The sequence below is a fragment of the Balaenoptera acutorostrata genome, chromosome 10, assembly GCF_949987535.1.
Source record: "Balaenoptera acutorostrata chromosome 10, mBalAcu1.1, whole genome shotgun sequence".
NCBI classification, from domain to species: Eukaryota; Metazoa; Chordata; class Mammalia; order Artiodactyla; family Balaenopteridae; genus Balaenoptera; species Balaenoptera acutorostrata.
Genome location: NC_080073.1, coordinates 2163388 through 2185618, shown reverse-complemented (window position 1 = coordinate 2185618; position 22231 = coordinate 2163388). Strand labels below are relative to the sequence as shown.

The 22231-nt window shown below is 44.4% G+C and overlaps 1 protein-coding gene across 1 annotated transcript in view; it reads right to left on the bottom strand.

Annotated features, from left to right (window-relative positions):
• Positions 1–22231, bottom strand: part of CFAP92 (cilia and flagella associated protein 92 (putative)) — a 126982-nt gene that overhangs the window by 93643 nt on the left and 11108 nt on the right. The window contains exons 4-9 of the mRNA XM_057554926.1: positions 20504–20694; positions 19684–19888; positions 13975–14106; positions 12974–13046; positions 5047–5168; positions 2177–2317 (exon numbers count right to left, since the gene is read on the bottom strand). Coding sequence (XP_057410909.1) covers positions 2177–2317; positions 5047–5168; positions 12974–13046; positions 13975–14106; positions 19684–19888; positions 20504–20694 — 864 coding nt within the window. The remainder of the gene's footprint in view (positions 1–2176; positions 2318–5046; positions 5169–12973; positions 13047–13974; positions 14107–19683; positions 19889–20503; positions 20695–22231) is intronic.

Genomic DNA, 22231 nt, shown 5'->3' with positions numbered 1-22231 from the left:
CTAATCTTAAATTGAAGATGGGGCTTCCCTGGCGGTGCAGTGGTTGAGAATCCGCCTGCCAATGCAGGAGACACGGGTTCGAGCCCTGGTCTGGGAAGATCCCACATGCCGCAGAGCAACGAAGCCCGTGTGCCACAACTTCTGAGCCTGCGCTCTAGAGCCCGCAAGCCACAACTACTGAACCCACGTGCTGCAACTACTGAAGCCCACACGCCTAGAGCTCATGCTCTGCAACAAGAGAAGCCACCACAATGAGAGGCCCGCACACCGCAACGAAGAGTAGCCCCCGCTCGCCGCAACTAGAGAAAGCCTGCACGCAGCAACGGAGACCCAACGCAGCCAAAAATAAATACAATAAAATAATTTATTTTAAAAAAATTAAATTGAAGATGACCAAAAATAATCATTCTAGCTTTGGAATAATCTTATGCTATTCTATTTTATGGCAAAAAGAAACCTACAATTGGCCTGCTGAGCCACAGCCACTTGCAGTCATGACCACGAGCCGTGGCCTCGGTGCCAGGGAGCAGGGGTCTTTCTGCCCCCCTTGCCGGAGGCCCAGGGCCCTACACGCAGCCCACCCAGATGTCCGGGCGAAGCAGCTGCCACCTCCTCACCAGTAACCTGCCTGAGTTCTGCTGTGTGCAGGGCTCCCCGCTAAGCCGTTTACACACATTATCTCTCGTGATCCTTCCTACAGCCCCCTGGGGTGGGAGTTCTTGTCCCCATTTTACAGATGAGGAAATTGAGACTCAGAGAAAGCAGGCGACCTGCTGGTAAAGGGCTGAGCCAGTATTCAAAGTCTGTTTGTCACTCTCGCAACAACTGTCACTGTACAGGGCCATGGCGGCACAGGTTAAACGGAGGGGAGGCCCAGGCACCCCTTGGCTTCACCTGCTGGAAATGGTCATACCGGGCAGACCATGACCATTCAGCGTCTCCCTCCCCTCACAGCAAAGTAAGGAGCAGGTCAGGCAGGTCCCCCGGGGCCCACCCACCTGGAGGAGCACCGGTTGCTTCTGGGTTCAAGACCAAAGAAGCATGAACCAAAAAAAAAAAAAAAAAAAAAGAAGCATGAACCAAAGTCACTGCCCCAAGCGGGGCCACGTGGCCGCTGTGTGAAAGGCCCGGTCCTCCCGGACACGGCTCAGCAGTGGGTAAGAGTTTCTGAAAACTCACTTTGGGTGGAACTAATTTTCAAAAATCCATCTAAACGTGTGAACAAAAAAGTTAATAGCAGTTCCTCAAAACATATCGACATCAACCCAAGCGCTTGTGGGAATAAGGATTTTCCCGGCACCCCCGGCACTGGACTCTGACCCTATGGGGTTTCACTGACCCTCCACGTCTGCCTAAGTTTCTCCAGATCGGCCAGAAGGGGGCACTCGTTCACCCTGATGGCCAAAAACCCCACAGTGAAATAAGTTTGAAACTATTTTCTCTAAAAAGAAAAAGAAGAGGGTTCCCTCCGTATTCCCTTTTTAAAACAAAGTCACATAATTTTATCCAAAATATATTCTGAGCCTTCCATTATCTAAACATATGGACATAATAAATACCTACTTATTATTTATCAAACTTAGTTTATAAACTGTGATAGATCTTCCAAAGCAAATGAAGCAAACCTCTGTTCTGGCACTGAGCTGTGTGCCCTCGGGTTAAGTTGCTCGACTTCTCTGAGTTTTGATTCCTCCCTGAAAAAATCGTGACAATAATAACCAGCCCCCATACCACCAGCGCCAGTTCACTGGGAAGATCAGAGTTGGTCGTGAGAAGTAAATGATCGGACATAAATACTGGTTGCCTTTCCTCATTTCCTTTGCTAGACGCCTTTGTAAAAATCTGCAGGAACGCGTTTATACAAAGGAGCATCTTATGTAGCAAACAAAACCGTGACGTTTCTTATTCTCACGTTTGCTTGGACTTTGGAATCAGACCTAGGTTCAACCCCAGGCTTCGCTTACTCGCCGCGTCCTCCTGGCCGGCGCGTTTGACCTCGCTCCGCCTCCCCTCGCTGCGCCTCCGTTTCCGGCTCTGTACAGTGGAGACACGCCCACTTGGCGGGGGCGGCTGACAGCGCGGGGCAGGGGCTCGGTCACCGCGAGTGTCCGGTGTGCGGGCATTCTAGCCACACGGGACGAGGAGACCGGACGCTGCTGGGAACGGGTGTGGCTACCTGCGAGGAGTGGCATCACCGCCAGCTGCACGGCGAAGGTGCCCTGCTTCCCGTGGCCTGCCAGCCTGGAGTCTGTCTCCACGCGAGATTGCTCCCTCCTCCTCTGGCTTTTCCTCCCCGCGTCTGATTCTTTCCGTTTAACTGTGAAATCAGAGGAAGGGAATAAACGTTAAGAGGAGCCCCTGTCCCAGAGGCTGTATGTGCCTGCTTCACGCGGCAGGGATGCGGAAGGCTCTGGGGGCTCCCTGGAGGCAGAGTCTGTGCCCCTGCTCTATCCCAGCAACTGGGAGACGCATCCCAGCGCGGACAGCAGTCGTCGGTTACACGCAGCAGGAAACTACGGGGTCCTGATACCCCCACTCGCCACTACCCAGAGCCAGCTGTGACGACACCAGCGCCACACAATACCCAAGTTCTCCTCCCCGTTGGCTTATAACCGCAGTGCAGCATTGAGGGTTGGGCTTTGAAGCTGAACCACCAAAGTTCTAGAATCAGCTCTCTCCCTCCTGCAGGGAAAGCGCCTTAACCATTCTGAGCCTCGACGCCCCCGTCTGTCGAATGGGTGCAGCACCTGCCTCCTAAGGGCATCGAGAAGAGTCAGTGGGCAAAGATACATAAGATGCTCAGCTCAGCACCCAGCTTAGATCAAGAAGAAAAAGGAGATGATAAGACACATAAGTGTGGGTAACTAAAACCATAAGCTATAGGTTCTGTGACAGAGAGACCAATGCAACAGACCATTCTGGGCAAGCCCAGAAATAGAGCCACACACATAGGGAGACTTAACAGAGGCCGGAGGTGGCGTTTCAAATCCATGGGAAAAGATGGACCAGTCGATCAATGATACTGACTATCCACCTGGAGGCAAATGAAATTATAGGGCATCTCATGCCGTATGCAAAATGAGTCGCAAACTGAAGGTGGAAAACAAAAACTTCAAAATCGTTAGAAGAATACTTGGGAGACTAGACTGCCATCTGGATGAGGAAGGGCCTCTTAAGTGTTACCCAGAGTACAAACTGGACGGGAAGAGGTGAATACCCGGGGTACACAACAAGACACCCTACATGAAGGGAAAGGGTAAGATACAGACCCCAGCCTGTGATGTTTACAGTGCCTGAAACTACGCAGAGTTATTCAAAAGACCTTAAAAAAAAGGCTTGGGGATCAACAAGAAAAAAAATTTAAACACAACAGAACAACGTAAGTAAAGAAATGGGAATAGGCAAATGACCTAAGTGCTGACCAGATAAGCATTCTAGATACTCTCAATCCCAATAATCAGGAACTGGGCCCCTGACTATGCAAGGGTGACATGGAGGAGAAGCGGGAAATCTCGGGGCTGCTGTCAGGAGGGCAAAGAGGTACAACCGGGACCCTAAATCGGCAGCATCCCCTGAGCGGTCACGGTGCATTTCCTATGCCCGTGACCCCGCCAGGCATGCGCCCTAGACCCTCCTACACGTGCGCTGGAGCCCCGCGCAAGGACGGTCACTGTCGCAGCACTGGTGACAGCAGGAAACTGGTGACTATTCAAACACCCCTCAGCGGGGCCTGCAGGGATGAAGGGGGCACTAGCCGACAGGGCACTTTACAGAAGGTAGAAGAAGGGGCTGGACTGAGATGTACTGACACCAATAAATCTCAGAAATAAAGTCGAGAGAGAGCGAGCCAGTTGCTGTTAAATACGCATGCGTGAAGTCGTTTCTGTAACTCACGAAACCAAAAATCACTACAATGTTGTGTGAACGTGTGAGAAAAGGGGGGGGGGAGTGGTTACACCGATTTCTAGGCGAGGGTGGCTGTACGCTTCTCAAAAGCACGGGAAGCCAAGGGCGCGTAAACTGTATCTGTAGCCTCTTATTTCTTTAAAAAAAAAAAAAAAAAACAGAAAAGAAAGAAAGAAAAGAAAAAAGGAACAAGAAAGAAATAAAGGAAATATGGCAAAATATTAATACCTAAATTGTGGGTACATTGTTGTACATTTTTCTGTGTACTTTTCTCTACTTCAAAATAAAAAGCATGGCTTGAAAACCTCATTAAAATGCTTAAAGGACATTAAAAGGGACTGAGGCTGTTTAACTTGGAAAGAGAAAACTCGGAAGGAGTTGCAAGGTGTTCCTAGTCTTTTAGAGCCTGAAAAACAGGACTGACATTACTGCCCTACATCTCCCACGGCCAGTGAGGAGCCTGACTCCAGAAGCTTCAGAATTGGACTAGAACCGGGAAAAGCGGATTGACTAAGGGTTAAGGAAACGATGTGCAGCAGTTACAGCTCAACGAATGGGAAACGGGAAGCAAGTGCCCCGGCTCTAGAATTTTCCACCTCATACTGGAAACACAACCGCTTGCTGAAACACTGCTGAGGAGATCTAGGCCAAGAACGAGGAGGTAGATTCAGGGACCCGAGGGTCCTTGCTGAGTGTCAGACACTCAGATCACATGCTTTCAGGAGTGCCATTTCCCTCATTCCACCATAAGAAGCAAATGGCTTCTCATCTTCCAAAGAGAGTCTCTCCACCCCGGCACATTCCCACCCTACACAGCATCTATCACATAGAAGTGTAATTATTTATCTGGAAGTCTCTGGTCAATATTAGAGATTTTCATGTTTCCCATACACACAACACCATGGACCAGGAGCACAGAAATATTGGTGGAGTGGCAAAGGATGGGATGGGATGGGATAGGATGGATGGATGGATGGACAGATGAGGTGAGATGGACCGGGTAAGTTAAAATTGCATGTAGTAGTTTTTACTTTTGAATAATATTTGAATCTTATTGAAGTATCCTGAATTTGAAAGATTTCATAATTCTTTTCCAGGTCTAGTTACACTATAAATTTCCAAAGTCCCATCCTAACTTACTTTGAAATTTTTGCTTTTCCAACAAGTTTGTTAAGCTGCTAAGTGACGGCCTCTCAATTAACTCCTTCATCTCCGTTGTGGTTGCCCCTCCCAAAGAAATGACTGGTCTTGAAGTACCACATCTAGAAAATTCACAAACAGAAAAATAAATGAAAGTGAGAAAAATCAGGGACAAGATCTAAGAATCTATTTACTGACTGCATGTAAGCAGATTTTTAAAAATATAACATTGCATCCCTCTAACCCAGTGCTTCTCAAATTTCAACATGCATATAAATCACTGAATAAAATGCAGATTGTGGTTCAGCAAGCCTGGGGTGGCCCTGAGATTCCCATTTCTAACAAGCTCCCAGTCATGCTGAGGCTGCCACTCTGCAGACCAACTTGCATTATCAATTATGATGGAAAAATTAATATATTTTATAAAAAGCAACTGAAACGCTAAAATATTCAGGAATTCTTTTACAGGAATTATCCACAACATCTATAGGAAGAAAAAAAAACAACCCTATTAAAAGTCATAAAGGAGGAGCTGAATTAGGTGAAAAGATACACCATGATCATGGATGGGAGAACTCTGAAATGTAAAAATGTCAATTCTCTACCCTGAGAAAACCATAATTCAAAAAGAGTCATGTACCACTCCCTCCCATCAGGAAACTTGCACAAGCCTCTTAGATTGCCTTATGCACCAGAGGGCTGACAGCAGAAGCAAGAAGAACTACAATCCTGCAGCCTGTAGAACAAAAACCATATTCACAGAAAGACAGACAAGATGAAAAGGCAGAGGGCTATGTACCAGATGAAGGAACAACTAAATGAAGTGGAGATAGGCAACCTTTCAGAAAAAGAATTCAGAATCATGATAGTGAAGATGATCCAGGACCCCGGAAAAAGAATGGAGGCAAAGGTTGAGAAGATGCAAGAAATGTTTAACAAAGACCTAGAAGCATTAAAGAACAAACAAACAGAGATGAACAATACAATAACTGAAATGAAAAATACACTAGAAGGAAACAATAGCAGAATAACTGAGGCAGAAGAACAGATGAGTGACCTGGAAGGCAGAATGGTGGAATTAACTGCTGCGGAACAGAATAAAGAAAAAAGAATGAAAAGAAATGAAGACAGCTGAGCTTCCCTGGTGGTGCAGTGGTTAAGAACCTGCCTGCCAATTCAGGGGACACAGGTTTGAGCCCTGGTCTGGGAAGATCCCACATGCTGCAGAGCGACTAGGCCTGTGAGCCACAACTACTGAGCCTGCGCGTCTGGAGCCTGTGCTCCACAACGGGAGAGGCCGCGATGGTGAGAGGCCTGCGCACCGCGATGAAGAGTGGCCCCTGCTTGCCACAACTGGAGAAAGCCCTTGCACAGAAACGAAGACCCAACACAGCCAAAAATAAACATAAATAAATAAATTTTAAAAAAAAAAGAAATGAAGACAGTCTAAGAGACCTCTGGGACAACGTTAAATGCAACAACATTCGCATTATAAGGGTCCCAGAAGGAGAAGAGAGAGAGAAAGGACCCAAGAAAATATCTGAAGAGATTATAGTCGAAAACTTCCCTAACATGGGAAAGGAAATAGCCACCCAAGTCCAGGAAGCACAGAGGGTCCCATACAGGATAAACCAAGGAGAAACATGCCAAGACACACAGTAATCAAATTGGCAAAAATTAAAGACAAAGAAAAATTACTGAAAGCAGCAAGGGAAAAACAACAAATAACATACAAGGGAACTCCCATAAGGTTAACAGCTGATTTCTCAGCAGAAACTCTACAAGCCAGAAGGGACTGGCATGATATACTTAAAGTGATGAAAGGGAAGAACCTATAACCAAGATTACTCTACCCAGCAAGGCTCTCATTCAGATTCGAGGGAGAAATCAAAAGCTTTACAGACAAGCAAAAGCTCAGAGAATTCAGCACCACCAAACCAGCTCTACAACAAATGCTAAAGGAACTTCTCTAAGTGGGAAACACAAGAGAAGAAAAGGACCTACAAAAACAAACCCAAAACAATTAAGGAAATGGTCATAGGAACATACATACCAATAATTACCTTAAACATGAATGGATTAAATGCTCCAACCAAAAGACACAGGCTCACTGAATGGATACAAAAATAAAACCCATATATATGCTGTCTACAAGAGACCCACTTCAGACCTAGGGACACATACAGACTGAAAGTGAGGGGATGGAAAAAGATATTCCATGCAAATGGAAATCAAAAGAAAGCTGGAGTAGCAATACTCATATCAGATAAAATAGACTTTAAAATAAAGAATGTTACAAGAGAAAAGGAAGGACACTACATAATGCTCAAGGGATCAATCCAAGAAGAAAATATAACAGTTATAAATATATATGCACCCAACATAGGAGCACCTCAATACATAAGGCAACTGCTAACAGCTATAAAAGAGGAAATTGACAGTAACACAATAATAGTGGGGGACTTTAACACCTCACTTACACCAATGGACAGATCATCCAAAGTGAAAATAAATAAGGAAACACAAGCTTTAAATGACACAATAGACCAGAGAGATTTAATTGATATTTATAGGACATTCCATCCAAAAACAGCAGATTACAATTTCTTCTCAACTGCGCACGGAACATTCTCCAGGATAGATCACATCTTGGGTCACAAATCAAGCCTCAGGAAATTTAAGAAAACTGAAATCATATCAAGCATCTTTTCTGACCACAACGCTACGAGATTAGAAATCAATTACAGGGAAAAAAACGTAAAAATCACAAACACATGGAGGCTAAACAATACGTTACTAAATAACCAACAATCACTGAAGAAATCAAAGAGGAAATCAAAAAATACCTAGAGACAAATGACAATGAAAACATGACGATCCAAAACCTATGGGATGCAGCAAAAGCAGTTCTAAGAGGGAAGTTTATAGCTATACAAGCCTACCTCAAGAAACAAGAAAAATCTCAAATAAACAATCTAACCTTACACCTAAAGGACCTAGAGAAAGAAGAACAAACAAAACCCAAAATTAGCAGAAGGAAAGAAATCATAAAGATCAGAGCAGAAATAAATGAAATACAAACAAAGAAAACAATTGCAAAGATCAATAAAACTAAAAGCTGGTTCTTTGAGAAGATAAACAAAATTGATAAACCATTAGCCAGACTCATCAAGAGGGAGAGGACTCAAATCAATAAAATTAGAAATGAAAAAGGAGAAGTTACAACAGACACCGCAGAAATACAAAGCATCCTAAGAGACTACTACAAGCAACTCTATGCCAATAAAATGGACAATCTGGAAGAAATGGACAAATTCTTAGAAAGGTATAACCTTCCAAGACTGAACCAGGAAGAAATAGAAAATATGAACAGACCAATCACAAGTAATGAAATTGAAACTGTGATTAAAAATCTTCCAACAGGGACTTCCCTGGTGGCGCAGTGGTTAGGAATCCGCCTGCCAACGCAGGGGACACGGGTTTGAGCCCTGGTCCGGGAAGATCCCATGTGCCGTGGAGCAACTAAGCCTGTGTGCCACAACTGCTGAGCCTGTGCTCTAAAGCCCGTGAGCCACAACTACTGAGCCCGCATGCCGCAACTGCTGAGGCCTGCGCGCCTAGAGCCCGTGCTCCACAACGGGAGAAGCCACCACAATGAGAAGCCTGTGCACTGCAACAAAGAGTAGCCCCCGCTCGCCGCAAGTAGAGAAAGCCCGCACACAGCAACGAAGACCCAATGCAGCCAAAAATAAATGAATAAAATAAATAAATTAATTAATTTTTAAAAAATCTTCCAACAAACAAAAGTCCACGACCAGATGGCTTCACAGGTGAATTCTATCAAACATTTAGAGAAGAGCTAACACCCATCCTTCTCAAACTCTTCCAAAAAATTATGGAGGAAGGAACACTCCCAAACTCATTCTATGAGGCCACTATCACCCTGATACCAAAACCAGACAAAGACACTACAAAAAAAGAAAATTACAGACCAATACCTTTGATGAATATAGATGCAAAAATCCTCAACAAAATACTAGCAAACAGAATCCAACAACACATTAAAGGATCATACACCATGATCAAGTGGGATTTATCTCAGGGATGCAAGGATTCTTCAATATACTCAAATCAATCAATGTGATACACCATATTAACAAATTGAAGAAGAAAAACCATATGATCATCTCAATAGATGCAGAAAAAGCTTTTGACAAAACTCAACACCCATTTATGATAAAAACTCTCCAGAAAGTGGGCATAGAGGGAACCTACATCAACATAATAAAGGCCATATACGACAAACCGCAGCAAACATCATTCTCAATGGTGAAAAACTGAAAGCATTTCCTCCAAGATCAGGAACAAGACAAGGATGTCCACTCTCGCCACTATTATTCAACATAGTTCTGGAAGTCCTAGCCATGGCAATCAGAGAAGAAAAAGAAATAAAAGGAATACAAATTGGAAAAGAAGAAGTAAAACTGTCACTGTTGGCAGATGACAGGATACCATACATAGAGAATCCTAATGATGCCACCAGAAAACTATTAGAGCTATTCAATAAATTTGGTAAAGTTGCAGGAAACAAAATTAACGCACAGAAATCTCTTGCATTCCTATTCACTAATGATGAAAAATCTGAAAGAGAAATTAAGGAAACACTCCCATTTACCACTGCAACAAAAAGAATAAAATACCTAGGAATAAACCTACCTAGGGAGACAAAAGACCTGTATGCAGAAAACTATAAGACACTGATGAAAGAAATTAAAGATGATACCAACAGATGGAGAGATATACCATGTTCTTGGATTGGAAGAATCAATATTGTGAAAACGACTACACTACCCAAAGCAATCTACAGATTCAATGCAATCCCTATCAAATTACCAATGGCATTTTTTACGGAGCTAGAACAAAAAATCTTAAAATTTGTATGGAGACACAAAAGACCCCGAATAGCCAAAGCAGTCTTGAGGGAAAAAAGCGGAGCTGGAGGAATCAGCCTCCCTGACTTCAGACTATACTACAAAGCTACAGTAATCAAGACAATATGGTACTGGCACAAAAACAGAAATATAGATCAATGGAACAAGATAGAAAACCCAGAGATAAACCCATGCACCTATGGTCGACTAATCTATGACAAAGGAGGCAAAGATATACAATGGAGAAAAGACAGTCTCTTCAATAAGTGGTGCTGGGAAAACTGGACAGCTACATGTAAAAGAATGAAATTAGAACACTCCCTAACACCATACACAAAAATAAACTCAAAATGGATAAGAGACCTAAATGTAAGACCGGACACTATAAAACTCTTAGAGGAAAACATAGGAAGAACGCTCTTTGACATAAATCACAGCAAGATCTTTTTTGATCCACCTCCTAGAGTAATGAAAATATAAACAAATGGGACCTAATGAAACTTCAAAGCTTTTGCACAGCAAAGGAAACCATAAACAGGATGAAAAGACAACCCTCAGAATGGGAGAAAATATTTGCAAACGAATCAATGGACAAAGGATTAATCTCCAAAATATATAAATAGCTCATGCAGCTCAATATTAAAAAAACAAACAACCCAATCCAAAAATGGGCAGAAGACCTAAATAGACATTTCTCCAAAGGAGACATACAGATGGCCAAGAAGCACATGAAAAGCTGCTCAACATCACTAATTATTAGAGAAATGCAAATCAAAACTACAATGAGGTATTACCTCACACCAGTTAGAATGGGCATCATCAGAAAATCTACAAACAACAAATGCTGGAGAGGGTGTGGAGAAAAGGGAACTCTCTTGCACTGTTGGTGGGAATGTAAATTGATACAGCCACTATGGAGAACAGTAGGGAGGTTCCTTAAAAAACTAAAAATAGAACTACCATATGATCCAGCAATCCCACAACTGGGCATATACCCAGCAAAAACCATAATTCAAAAAGACACATGCACCCCAATGTTCACTGCAGCACTATTTACAATAGCCAGGACATGGCAGCAACCTAAATGCCCATCGACAGACGAATGGATAAAGAAGTTGTGGTACATATATACAATGGAATATTACTCAGCCATAAAAAGGAATGAAGCTGGGTCAGTTTTTGAGACGTGGATGGATCTAGAGATTGTCATACAGAGTGAAGTAGGTCAGAAAGAGAAAAACAAATATCGTATATTAACGCATATATGTGGAACCTAGAAAAATGGTACAGATGAACCGGTTTGCAGGGCAGAAATAGAGACACAGATGTAGAGAACAAACGTATGGACACCAAGGGGGAAAAGTGGCGGGGGGTGGGTGGTGGTGTGATGAACTGGGCGATTGGGATTGACATGTATACACTGATGTGTATAAAATTGATGACTAATAAGAACCTGCTGTATAAAAAAATAAATAAAATTAAATTTAAAAATTTAAAACAAAATCTGTTGGATTATTATCATTGTCCACACAGAGATTAAAAAAACAAAAAAAAACACAAAAAGAGTCATGTACTATTTTTGTGTTCATTGCACCCCAATGTTCACTGCAGCTCTATTTACAATAGCCAGGACATGGAAGCAACCTAGGTGTCCATCGACAGATGAATGGATGAAGAGGATGTGGCACATATATACAATGGAATATTACTCAGCCATAAAAAGAAACGAAATTGAGTTATGAGTAGTGAGGTGGATGGACCTAGAGTCTGTCATACAGAGTGAAGTGAGTCAGAATGAGAAAAACAAATACGATATGCTAACATATATATGGAATCTAAAAAAAAAAAATGTTTATGAAGACCGTAGGGGCGGGATGGGAATAGAGACACAGACCTACTAGAGAATGGACTTGAGGACACGGGGAGGGGGAAGGGGAAGATGGGATGAAGTGAGAGAGTAGCATGGACATATATACACTACCAAACGTAAAATAGATAGCTAGTGGGAAGCAGCCGCATAGCACAGGGAGATCAGCTCGGTGCTTTTGTGACCACCTAGAGGGGTGGGATAGGGAGGGTGGGAGGGAGACGCAAGAGGGAGGGGATATGGAGATATATGTATATGTATAGCTGATTCACTTTGTTATAAAGCAGAAACTAACACACCATGGTAAAGCAATTATATTCCAATAAAGATGTTAAAATATACACACACACACACACACACACACACACACACACACACACACACACACACACACACACACACACATATATATTCTGAGGGGGAAAAAAGTCAATTCTCCCCAAATTAATCTGTAAATTCCTGCAAAAAAAATTTTTAATCAACACTTTAAAACATGTTCTGAGTCACTTTGCTGTACAGAAGAAATTAATACAACATTGTAAATCAACTATAATTCAATAAAATTTTCGAAAAAAATGACATGTTCTCTGGTTCTTCCCATCCTATCCCGTCAAGCCACCAGCTGGGCCTCCATTCTCCCTGACTCCCCACAGCATCTGAGAAGCCTCCTTCGCTGGACCCTCATTAGGCTACAGGAGGCCCCAAGAGCAACTGCTCTCCCAACAGGGAAGGCTGTGGACTCAGTCATCTGAAGGTGTGGGTTGGGATCCTGGCGTTACCAACACTCTCAAGATGACCAAGAATCCTAGTTTTATAACTTTGTAAAAATCACGTAACCTCTCAGTCACTTTATGGAGAAAATGGAGATGGTAATACCACCCCACAGAGCGATAATGCTGATGATTAAATGCGATACAGTAACGCACGCAAAAGCATGGGGCCCGATGCACCACACACACTCAAAGACACAGCATGCCTCTCTCCGTTCCGTTCATCTCAGCTGGATTGCGTGAGATCGAACATAACTGAAGTTACCAAAAATCGACATGACTCTGGGTGAGAATCTGCGGGGCAAGTACAAGAGGGGGTTCCACTCCCACACCCCAAAATAACACAGGGCCATCCTTACTGTGCTGTGTCAGGATCTTCCGTCCCGAGCAGCTCTTCAGAGTTCGCAGTGGTCTTGGGAAGAGTTGCCTTTTCTGCGGGGTGAGAAGCCAGTAATATTAGCCAGCGCCTCCAAACTCCCTGTTCTACACGAGTTCACTAAGACACATGCAATGCCAGCCCCCAGGCATCAGTCCCCAAGCATTCAGTAAAAAGGTCTGTCAATAATACGTGAGTAATGAATGAATACACAGAATAACTATGGTTACTTTGGACAAATGGAGGCAAGAGAAGCCCTCTAGGTCCTTATCTAACCCCCCAGAGAACAAAAAAGAAGAAAAGTCTACCATCTGTTCAACTGTCCACTTTAGCACCGTAGGGAATACTGAAAACACCCCCCAAGATTCCTAAGTTCCCACCAACAGGGAATAAATAGTTAAGCATATTGCAGTGCCGCCAGCAGAGGAAATATTACAAAGTCACCACAGATGAAGTTTACGGAAAGTTCTTAAGGAAATAGGACAGTGCATGTTACGTAGTAATCTCAGAACAGAAAATTATGTGCCCAGAATAACCTCATCCATGTAAAAAAAAAAAAAAAAAAAAAAAAAGCTTAGCACAAAAACAAAGGAGTTGCCATGATATGATAACCAAAATATTACGTTTGTTCCTGGTGACGGAACAACAGATTATTTTCCCTGCTTGTTTTATACTTTTATAACATCCTACGGAAAAAACCCGAAAGAACTTTTGGGCCAACCCAGCATATTCACTGAATATTCTAAAAAACAAACAAAAAAGATGTATCTAACTTCTACGGCTAGGAAAGGTTTTTTGTTTGGTAAGTCACAAAAATGAAAGGACAAGAATCCACGACGAAAGAGCGGTGCAGGGAGAGCCGCGCCCGCTTCGGAGGGTGAAGGGGCGCAGCGCAGGCACTGCACAGGCGGGGCGGACGCCAGTGCGCACGCGCCACTCCAGCAACACCAGCCAACCACCTTCCCTGCCGGGGTCTCCGCTCACCATGTCCAGAGCTTAAGCCTTTTCTTGCTTCTTCTGGCTTCCCTGGTGCGTGGTCCTGGTGCAGCTTCTCTTTGACGTGAATGCCCTGTTCAGACGAACTTCTCTGACTTAAAACCAAATGTTTCACCTCCTCTAGAATGCAGGAGAAGAAAGCATCACGGACTCAATCAGAAATACACACTGATACCCACGCTGTGACAATCACTCTCCTGGTGCTGGACCAATAAGGGAGGCAAGGCCGCTGCCCTCCTGGAGCTGCTGCCCGGGGAGCTGCTTCAAAACACCGTGAAATGCAAACCTCAACTGGCAACGGCTTCTCCCAAACTAGGTCACTAAGCACTCAGTATCTGTTGTTGCATTTGATGTTCACGCTGCGCTCTACGAAAGGCATCACCACCTCCCCATTTTATTGACGATTAAGTCACTCTCCTGTGGTCAGAGAGCTGATCCTTTACCAAAGTGAGAACAATCCCCAGCGAGGGTGACACCCCTCCGTGTCTTTCACGTCTATCAGTGTGGGGCTTTGCACGCACACAGCAGCAGCCAACACGTGTGGAACGAAGAACGAGCAGAGGGAAGGAGCGAACGAATGGCAGTAACGGATGCTGAAGAAAGATGTGGAGAGAAAAGAGATGTGACTGGATGCGGTGCTGAAGGATGCATAACAATTTTTGGAGCAGGAGATTAGGCTAAGAGCCCCTGATGCCCGAAGGCAAGCCCTACAATGGGGAAAAGCCTAGTGTTTTCAGGGACCAGGGCTGGAGCAGGTGTGAAGGTGACAGCAGCGATGAGAAAGGAGGCCTGGGGAGCAAGGTGCACGATGCTTTCAAGGCTGGACTCAGATGTCAGACTTGGTTCCCGAAGGCACTGGGCAGCCATGAAAAGCTGCAGAGCAGTGAAGTGCGAGGGTCTGAGGGGTGATACAGGAAGGTCAGGGAGCAATGCAGGAGAGATGAGACAAAAATAAACGTGGGTGCAGAGAGAAGAGGCAGCTGAGGGCTAGAGAACTCCAGAGAGCAACACACAGGCAGTGACACCAAGTAGGTGCTGGGTGGGGCGTGGCCAAGAGTTGAGGGCATAGCAGGAGTCAGCCATGACCTGGGGGGCTTCAGACGGTCTTTGTCCGACAGTACTGAGAAACCAAGGGGCTGAGCAGATATAAGAGAAGAAAATGCCAACTCTTGTTGGGATGCTCCGTTCAAGACCGGGAGGCTGAAAGCTGACAAGTTCTCGCAGGTGATGAACTTCCCATTCCCTTGGCCTCTTGTGTCTCTGCTCCCAGGAAACAGGAGTTTCAAGAATAACTTCTCGGGCTTTCCTGGTGGCACAGTGGTTAAGAATCCACCTGCCAACTCAGGGGACAGGGGTTCGAGCCCCGTCCCAGGAAGATCCCACATGCCACGGAGCAACTAAGCCCGTGCACTACAATTACTGAGCCTGCGCTCTAGAGCTCACAAGCCACAACTACTGAGCCCGCGTGCCACAACTACTGAGCCCACATGCCTAGAGCCCATGCTCTGCAACAAGAGAAGCCACCACAATGAGAAGCCCATGCACCACAATGAAGAGCCACCGCAGCTAGAGAAAGCCCACGTGCAGCAACAAAGATCCAACGCAGTCAAAAATAAATAAATTTAATAAATTTTTTTAAAAAAGAAGATAACTTCTTCATCAACAATGAAATATCAGATAGGGAATGTACACAACAATCCCTTTTAAACTCACACCCCCAAAAATAAAATATTTAGGAATAAATCTGACTATGGAGGTGAAAGACTTATACACTGAGGACTATAAAACATTAATAAAGGAAACTGAAGAGGATTCAAAGAAATGGAAAGATATCCCATGCTCTTGGGTTGGAAGAATTAATAGTGTTAAAATGGCCATACTACCCAAAGCAATCTACAGATTTAATGTGATCTCCATCAAATTACCCATGACCTTTTTCACAGAACTAGAACAAATAATCCTAAAATTCATGTGGGACCATAAAAGACCCAGAATTGCCAAAGCAATCCTGAAGAAAAAGAACAAAGCAGGAGGCATAGCCCTCCCAGACTTCAGATGATACTACAAAGCTACAGGAATCAAAACAGTGTGGTACTGGCACAAAAACAGACATATGGATCAATGGAACAGAACAGACAGCCCAGAAATAAACCCACACACCTACGGTCAATTAATCTTCAACAAAGGAGGCAAGAATATACCATGGAAAAAATACAGTCTCTTCAGCAAGTGGTGCTGGGAAAGTTGGACAGCTGCATGCAAATCAATGAAGTTAGAACACACCCTCACACCACACACAAAAATAAACTCAAAATGGCTTAAAGACTTAAACATAAGACATGACACCATTAAACTCCTAGAAGAGATCATAGGCAAGACATTCTCTGACATAAATCGTACCAATGTTTTCTTAGGTCAGTCTCTCAAAGCAATAGAAATAAAAACAAAAATAAACAAATGGGACCTAATCAAACTTATAAGCTTTTGCACAGCAAAGGAAACCATAAATAAAACAAAAAGACAACCTACAGAATGGGGGAAAATATTTGGAAATGATGTAACTATCAAGGGCTTAATTTCTAAAGTATACAAACAGCTCATACAATTCAATAACAACAACAACCCAATCAAAAAATGGGCAGAAGACCTAAATAAACATTTCTCCAAAGAAGACATACAGATGGCCAATAGGGACATGAAAAGATGCCCAATGCTGCTAATTATTAGAGAAATGCAAATCAAAACTTCAGTGAGGTACCACCTCACATTGGTCAGAATGGACATCATTAAAATGTCTTACAAATAACAAATGCTGGATAGGATGTGGAGAAAAGAGAACCCTCATATACTGTTGGTGGGAGCCACTATGGAGAACAGTATGGAGGTTCCTCAGAAAACTAAAAATAGAATTACCATACAATCCAGCAATCCCACTCCTGGGCATATATATCCAGACAAAACTATAATTCAAAAAGATACATGCATCCCTATGTTCAGAGCAGCACTATTCACAATAGCCAAGACATGGAAACAACCTAAATATCCATCAACGGATGAATGGATAAAGAAGATGTGGTACCTTGAGGACATGGGGAGGGGGAAGGGTAAGCTGGGATGAAGTGAGAGGGTAGCATGGACATATATACACTACCAAATGTAAAATAGATAGCTAGTGGGAAGCAGCTGCATAGCACAGGGAGATCAGCTCGGTGCTTTGTGACCACCAAGGGGGGTGGGATAGGGAGGGTGGGAGGGAGGCTCAAGAGGGAGAGGATATGGGGCTATATGTATACATACAGCTGATTCACGTTGTTATACAGCAGAAACTAACACAACATTGTAAAGCAATTATACTCCAATAAAGATGTTAAAAAAAAAGATGTGGTACATATATACAATGGAATATTAGCCATAAAAAAGAATGAAATAATGCCATTTGCAGCAACATGGATGCAACTAGAGATTATCACACTAAGTGAAGTAAGTCAGAAAGAGAATGACAAATGCCATATGATATCACTTATATGTGGAATCTAAAATATGACACAAATGAACCTGTCTATGAAACAGAAACAGATTCACAGACACAGAGAACAGACTGGTGGTTGCCAAGGGGCAGGGGGTTGGGGGAGGGGTGGAGTGGGAGTTTGGTGTTAGCAGATGTAAGCTATTATATACAGAATGGATAACAACAAGGCCCTACTGTATAGCACAGGGAACTATATTCAATATCCTATGATAAACCATGATGGAAAAGAATATTTTTAAAAAGAAGAATGTATACACAAATAACCGAATCACTTTAGTGTACAGCAGTGAACATTGTAAATCAACTATACTTCAATTAAAAAAATATTGATTAAAAAAAGCTCCTCCAAAATAAAAAAAAAAGATAACTTCTTCAGTGGAAAAACGCAGGACTTAAGACAGTATGTACACTGGATCCGTCTTTGTTAAAATTTTGTACCCAGTTGTAAAATGCACAGGAAAATGTTAGCTAGCAATGGCTGTCTCTGCTCAGACATCATATGATTTTAATTTTTTCTCCCTTTGGCTAATCTACTTCTAAATTGTTTTGCAAAGTGAACACACACTGATATTATTAACGGAAAAAAATTAGTTAACTTAAGAAGCAGTGACGCCAGGCGTGGGACAGGGTTCAAGGGGGAGCAGTGGCCCCAAGGACGCGCACAGCAAAAGGCCCAGGGGCCCTCACTGAAGGGCCCGTGACACCCGGCCTCCTCCCTTTTCCAGCCGGCTGATTCCATTTACCCTTCCAAACTTGTCTACATGGCCCCTCCTCCAGGAAGTCCTCCTGGTACACCCACCCTGGCACCTCTGCTCCAGGGTAAGCCCACTGCCAGGCAGATGTTTACCAGAAATTTGGACTTGGCAGCTCTGGGGCAGGCCCTGGAATCTGCATTGAGGCTGCACTCCAAATGCGTCCAATGCGAGTGGTTTAGAGCCCATGCTCTGAGGACACGGGTCTTTCCTTTGGTCCCAAGTGAGAAAAGAGAACTTGAATCCCATTTTCTCACCCAGGACTAGTAGTTTAGAGGCAAATCAGTGATTTTCAGCCAGGGGCGATTTTGCACCTGTGGACAATGTCTGAAGAAATTTCTAGTTGTCACAGCTGGGAGGCTGGTCCTGGTGTCTAGTGGGTAGAGGTCAGAGATGCTGCTACAGTCCTCCAGTGCCCGGGACGGTCCCTGCAACAAGGAACGATCCGACCCAAGATGCCAACACCGCCGAGGGTAAGAAACCCGGGATAGCAATGAAAGATTAAAACTCGGAAGCCCCAGGCCCCCAAGGTCAGGAAGGCTCTTTGAGGAGGGCAGGCTGGAAACCGGAGAAAAAAGACTTTCCAATCACACAAAACTGGGTTCTGATTCTGGCGCTGCCTCTCGCTACAAGCAAGTCCAGGCCTACTTTGCTCATGGAGAGTGGGGAGGGCTGTACTTGTCTGGAAGCCGCGATCAGCAGCCGTGACAGCGCCTCATTCCACCCATTCTCTGAAGCACGTCGACTCTACCTTCTAATATCTCCGAAAACTGGGATGCATCTTACAAGAATGCCGCTGAATATTTTAAGTGGCAGCATTTTATGATAGTTTTAAAATTCCCTCTACACAATGCAATCCTCCTTATTGCGGGGAGAGGGGGGCGCACTCCCACCACCCTGCCCCCAGGCATCTGGCCAGACGAAGTAGGTGCCCAAGGTCACCATTAGCTCAGGATGGAGACAGGGTTCAATTCAGCTGCGTGACTTCAACGGCGGGAGTTCGAAAGGAGACTTTCTGGCACTGATACAATCTTTACACGAGGAAGAGTCTGAAGGGCCTAATGGAAACAGGGCTGTGGGACTTTCGAGTTTTCTGTTTCGTTTCTCGATAGCCTCTCATTTTTTTGTTCAGGGAGCACACCAGACTCACCCTGGGACACAGGCCGGGGGTGGGTGCCCGCCTCAGCACTGCCCAGACTGGTGGCTGACGGGCGGCACACAGGCTTGGGGCGCCCTTCCCGTCGCCGCACGTGCCCTGGAGGGAGGGGGTGTCACTGCGCTGACAGAAGCCAGCGTGGGCCCCAGGGAAACCAGATGCGCCAAACGAGGAGATGCTGGCTGGCTTTTCTGCTGTTACCGGTGAGAAGCCACACGCCTCCGGAAACATCTCAAATCAAACGTGAATGCCTGACTTACCAAAAGATCCTGCATTTTCCAGAAACCCACAAGGTTTTAATCGATAATGCTTGGCTTTTTTCGAAACCTTGTCCTTGGTGTCCCAGAGCCTCAAGGTGATTTTGTGAAAATTTATTTTCTTTAGTAACTCCTTTGTCATGTTGATGTTAAAACTTTGGGTCCACGACACCCAGACCTTGTCCCCTTCTTGCCACGGCCTGATGGTCTGTGTAAAAGGACAACAAGAGACTCTCAGTGTTGAAAGCTCCGAGGCCAAGATCTGACCGCCGCCACGATGTGGCAGGCCCCGCCTTCCGCTTGTCTGTCTGTGCATCCCACCCCCTCCTGGCTCCCAACTCACATAGGGAATCAGGAAATGGGTGCCACAGACGGGCCTGCACGCCTCTGGGTTGCTCGGAAAAATAAAGTAAAAGCAATTCCCTGCAAAGAATGTCCCTCCCACGGACTCCCCATCCTGACCCAGAGCCCTGCCCCAGGCGGGAGTGTGCGTGTGTGTGCGGGTGGCGGGTGTGCACATACACACACGCGCATGTGTACACACACGTACTCACGTGTACACACAGAAAGAAATAACAAGAGCTGCCAAAACTTTTGAAACACCAAAGCAATTATTAGGTAAAAATACCTTCATAGAAAATCATAGAGTTGCTATCAATATTATTAGGTTTGTGCAGATTCCCATTCAGTAGGCCTAGGGTGGAGACCAAGATCCTACATTTCTAGCAAGTTCCAGGGGAAGCAAGCATCCTTTGTGGCTCGTGCTATTTCTTGTGGGTATCAGACTATATGCAAGGCCACACACACACACACACACACTCACCTTTATTCCTGAATCCAGGAACACTTTGGCCAAGGCTGGAAACACCACCACATCGACCTTTTTAGGCTCCCCATCATCAGGCAGGAGGAAGTACTCGATGTGGTAGTAATGGCGAACCTTTGCAATAGGTTTGTCCATTTTAGGGTGTCTCCTATATTTTTCAACCAAACTTGAACATTTTCCTTTGTGACCTAGAAGATACAGATGTAATGAGACTTGTTCTAACCTCACGTGGGAAAGCAGACCCGTCTCCACGATTCCCTGGAACCAAGAAGAGCCCAAGGCTGGAGGAGGTGCCGTGTGCAGACTCCCCGCTGCCGCCCACTTGGAGTTAAGATGCATGTCCGGTCCTCCCAGCCACCAGAGGAGCAGCCCCAGGGCTGGAAGCCAGTGTGCGGAATTATAGAGCGTGACTCTGAGGTGAGCATCTCCTTGAATTTTTTTATTGTAGGCACTTACCTGCCTACCCCTAGTCTCAACAGTAAGAGGCAGGTTAAAAAAAAACCAAGGGCTTCCCTGGTGGCGCAGTGGTTGAGAATCTGCCTGCCAATGCAGGGGACACGGGTTCGAGCCCTGGTCTGGGAAGATCCCACATGCCGCGGAGCAACTGGGCCCGTGAGCCACAATTACTGAGCCTGCGCGTCTGGAGCCTGTGCTCCGCAACAGGAGAGGCCGCGATAGTGAGAGGCACGCGCACCGCGATGAAGAGTGGCCTCCACTTGCCACAACTAGACAAAGCCCTCGCACAGAAACGAAGACCCAACACAGCCAAAAATAAATAAATAATAAAATTAAAAAATTAAAAAAAAAAAAAAAACCAAAAAAACCCCACCATAGACTCATCAAGAAAAAGAGGGAGAGGACTCAAATCAATAAAATCAGAAATGAAAAAGGAGGAGTTACAACAGACACCGCAGAAATACAAAGCATCCTAAGAGACTACTACAAGCAACTTTATGCCAATAAAATGGACAACCTGGAAGAAATGGACAAATTTTTAGAAAGGTATAACCTTCCAAGACTGAACCAGGAAGAAACAGAAAATATGAACAGACCAATCACAAGTAATGAAATTGAAACTGTGATTAAAAATCTTCCAACAAACAAAAGTCCAGGACCAGATGACTTCACAGGTGAATTCTATCAAACATTTAGAGACGAGCTAACACCCATCCTTCTCAAACTCTTCCAAAAAATTACGGAGGAAGGAACACTCCCAAACTCATTCTATGAGGCCACCATAATCCTGATACCAAAACCAGACAAAGACACTACAAAAAAAAGAAAATTACAGACCAATATCACTGATAAATATAGATGCAAAGATCCTCAACAAAATACTAGCAAACAGAATCCAACAACACATTAAAAGGATCATACACCACGATCAAGTGGGATTTATCCCAGGGATGCAAGGATTCTTCAATATACACAAATCAATCAATGTGATACACCATATTAACAAATTGAAGAATAAAAACCATATGATCATCTCAATAGATGCAGAAAAAGCTTTTGACAAGATTCAACACCCATTTATGATAAAAACTCTCCAGAAAGTGGGCATAGAGGGAACCTACCTCAACATAATAAAGGCCATATATGACAAACCCACAGCAAACATCATTCTCAATGGTGAAAAACTGAAAGCATTTCCTCTAAGATCAGGAACGAGACAAGGATGTCCACTCTCACCACTATTATTCAACATAGTTCTGGAAGTCCTAG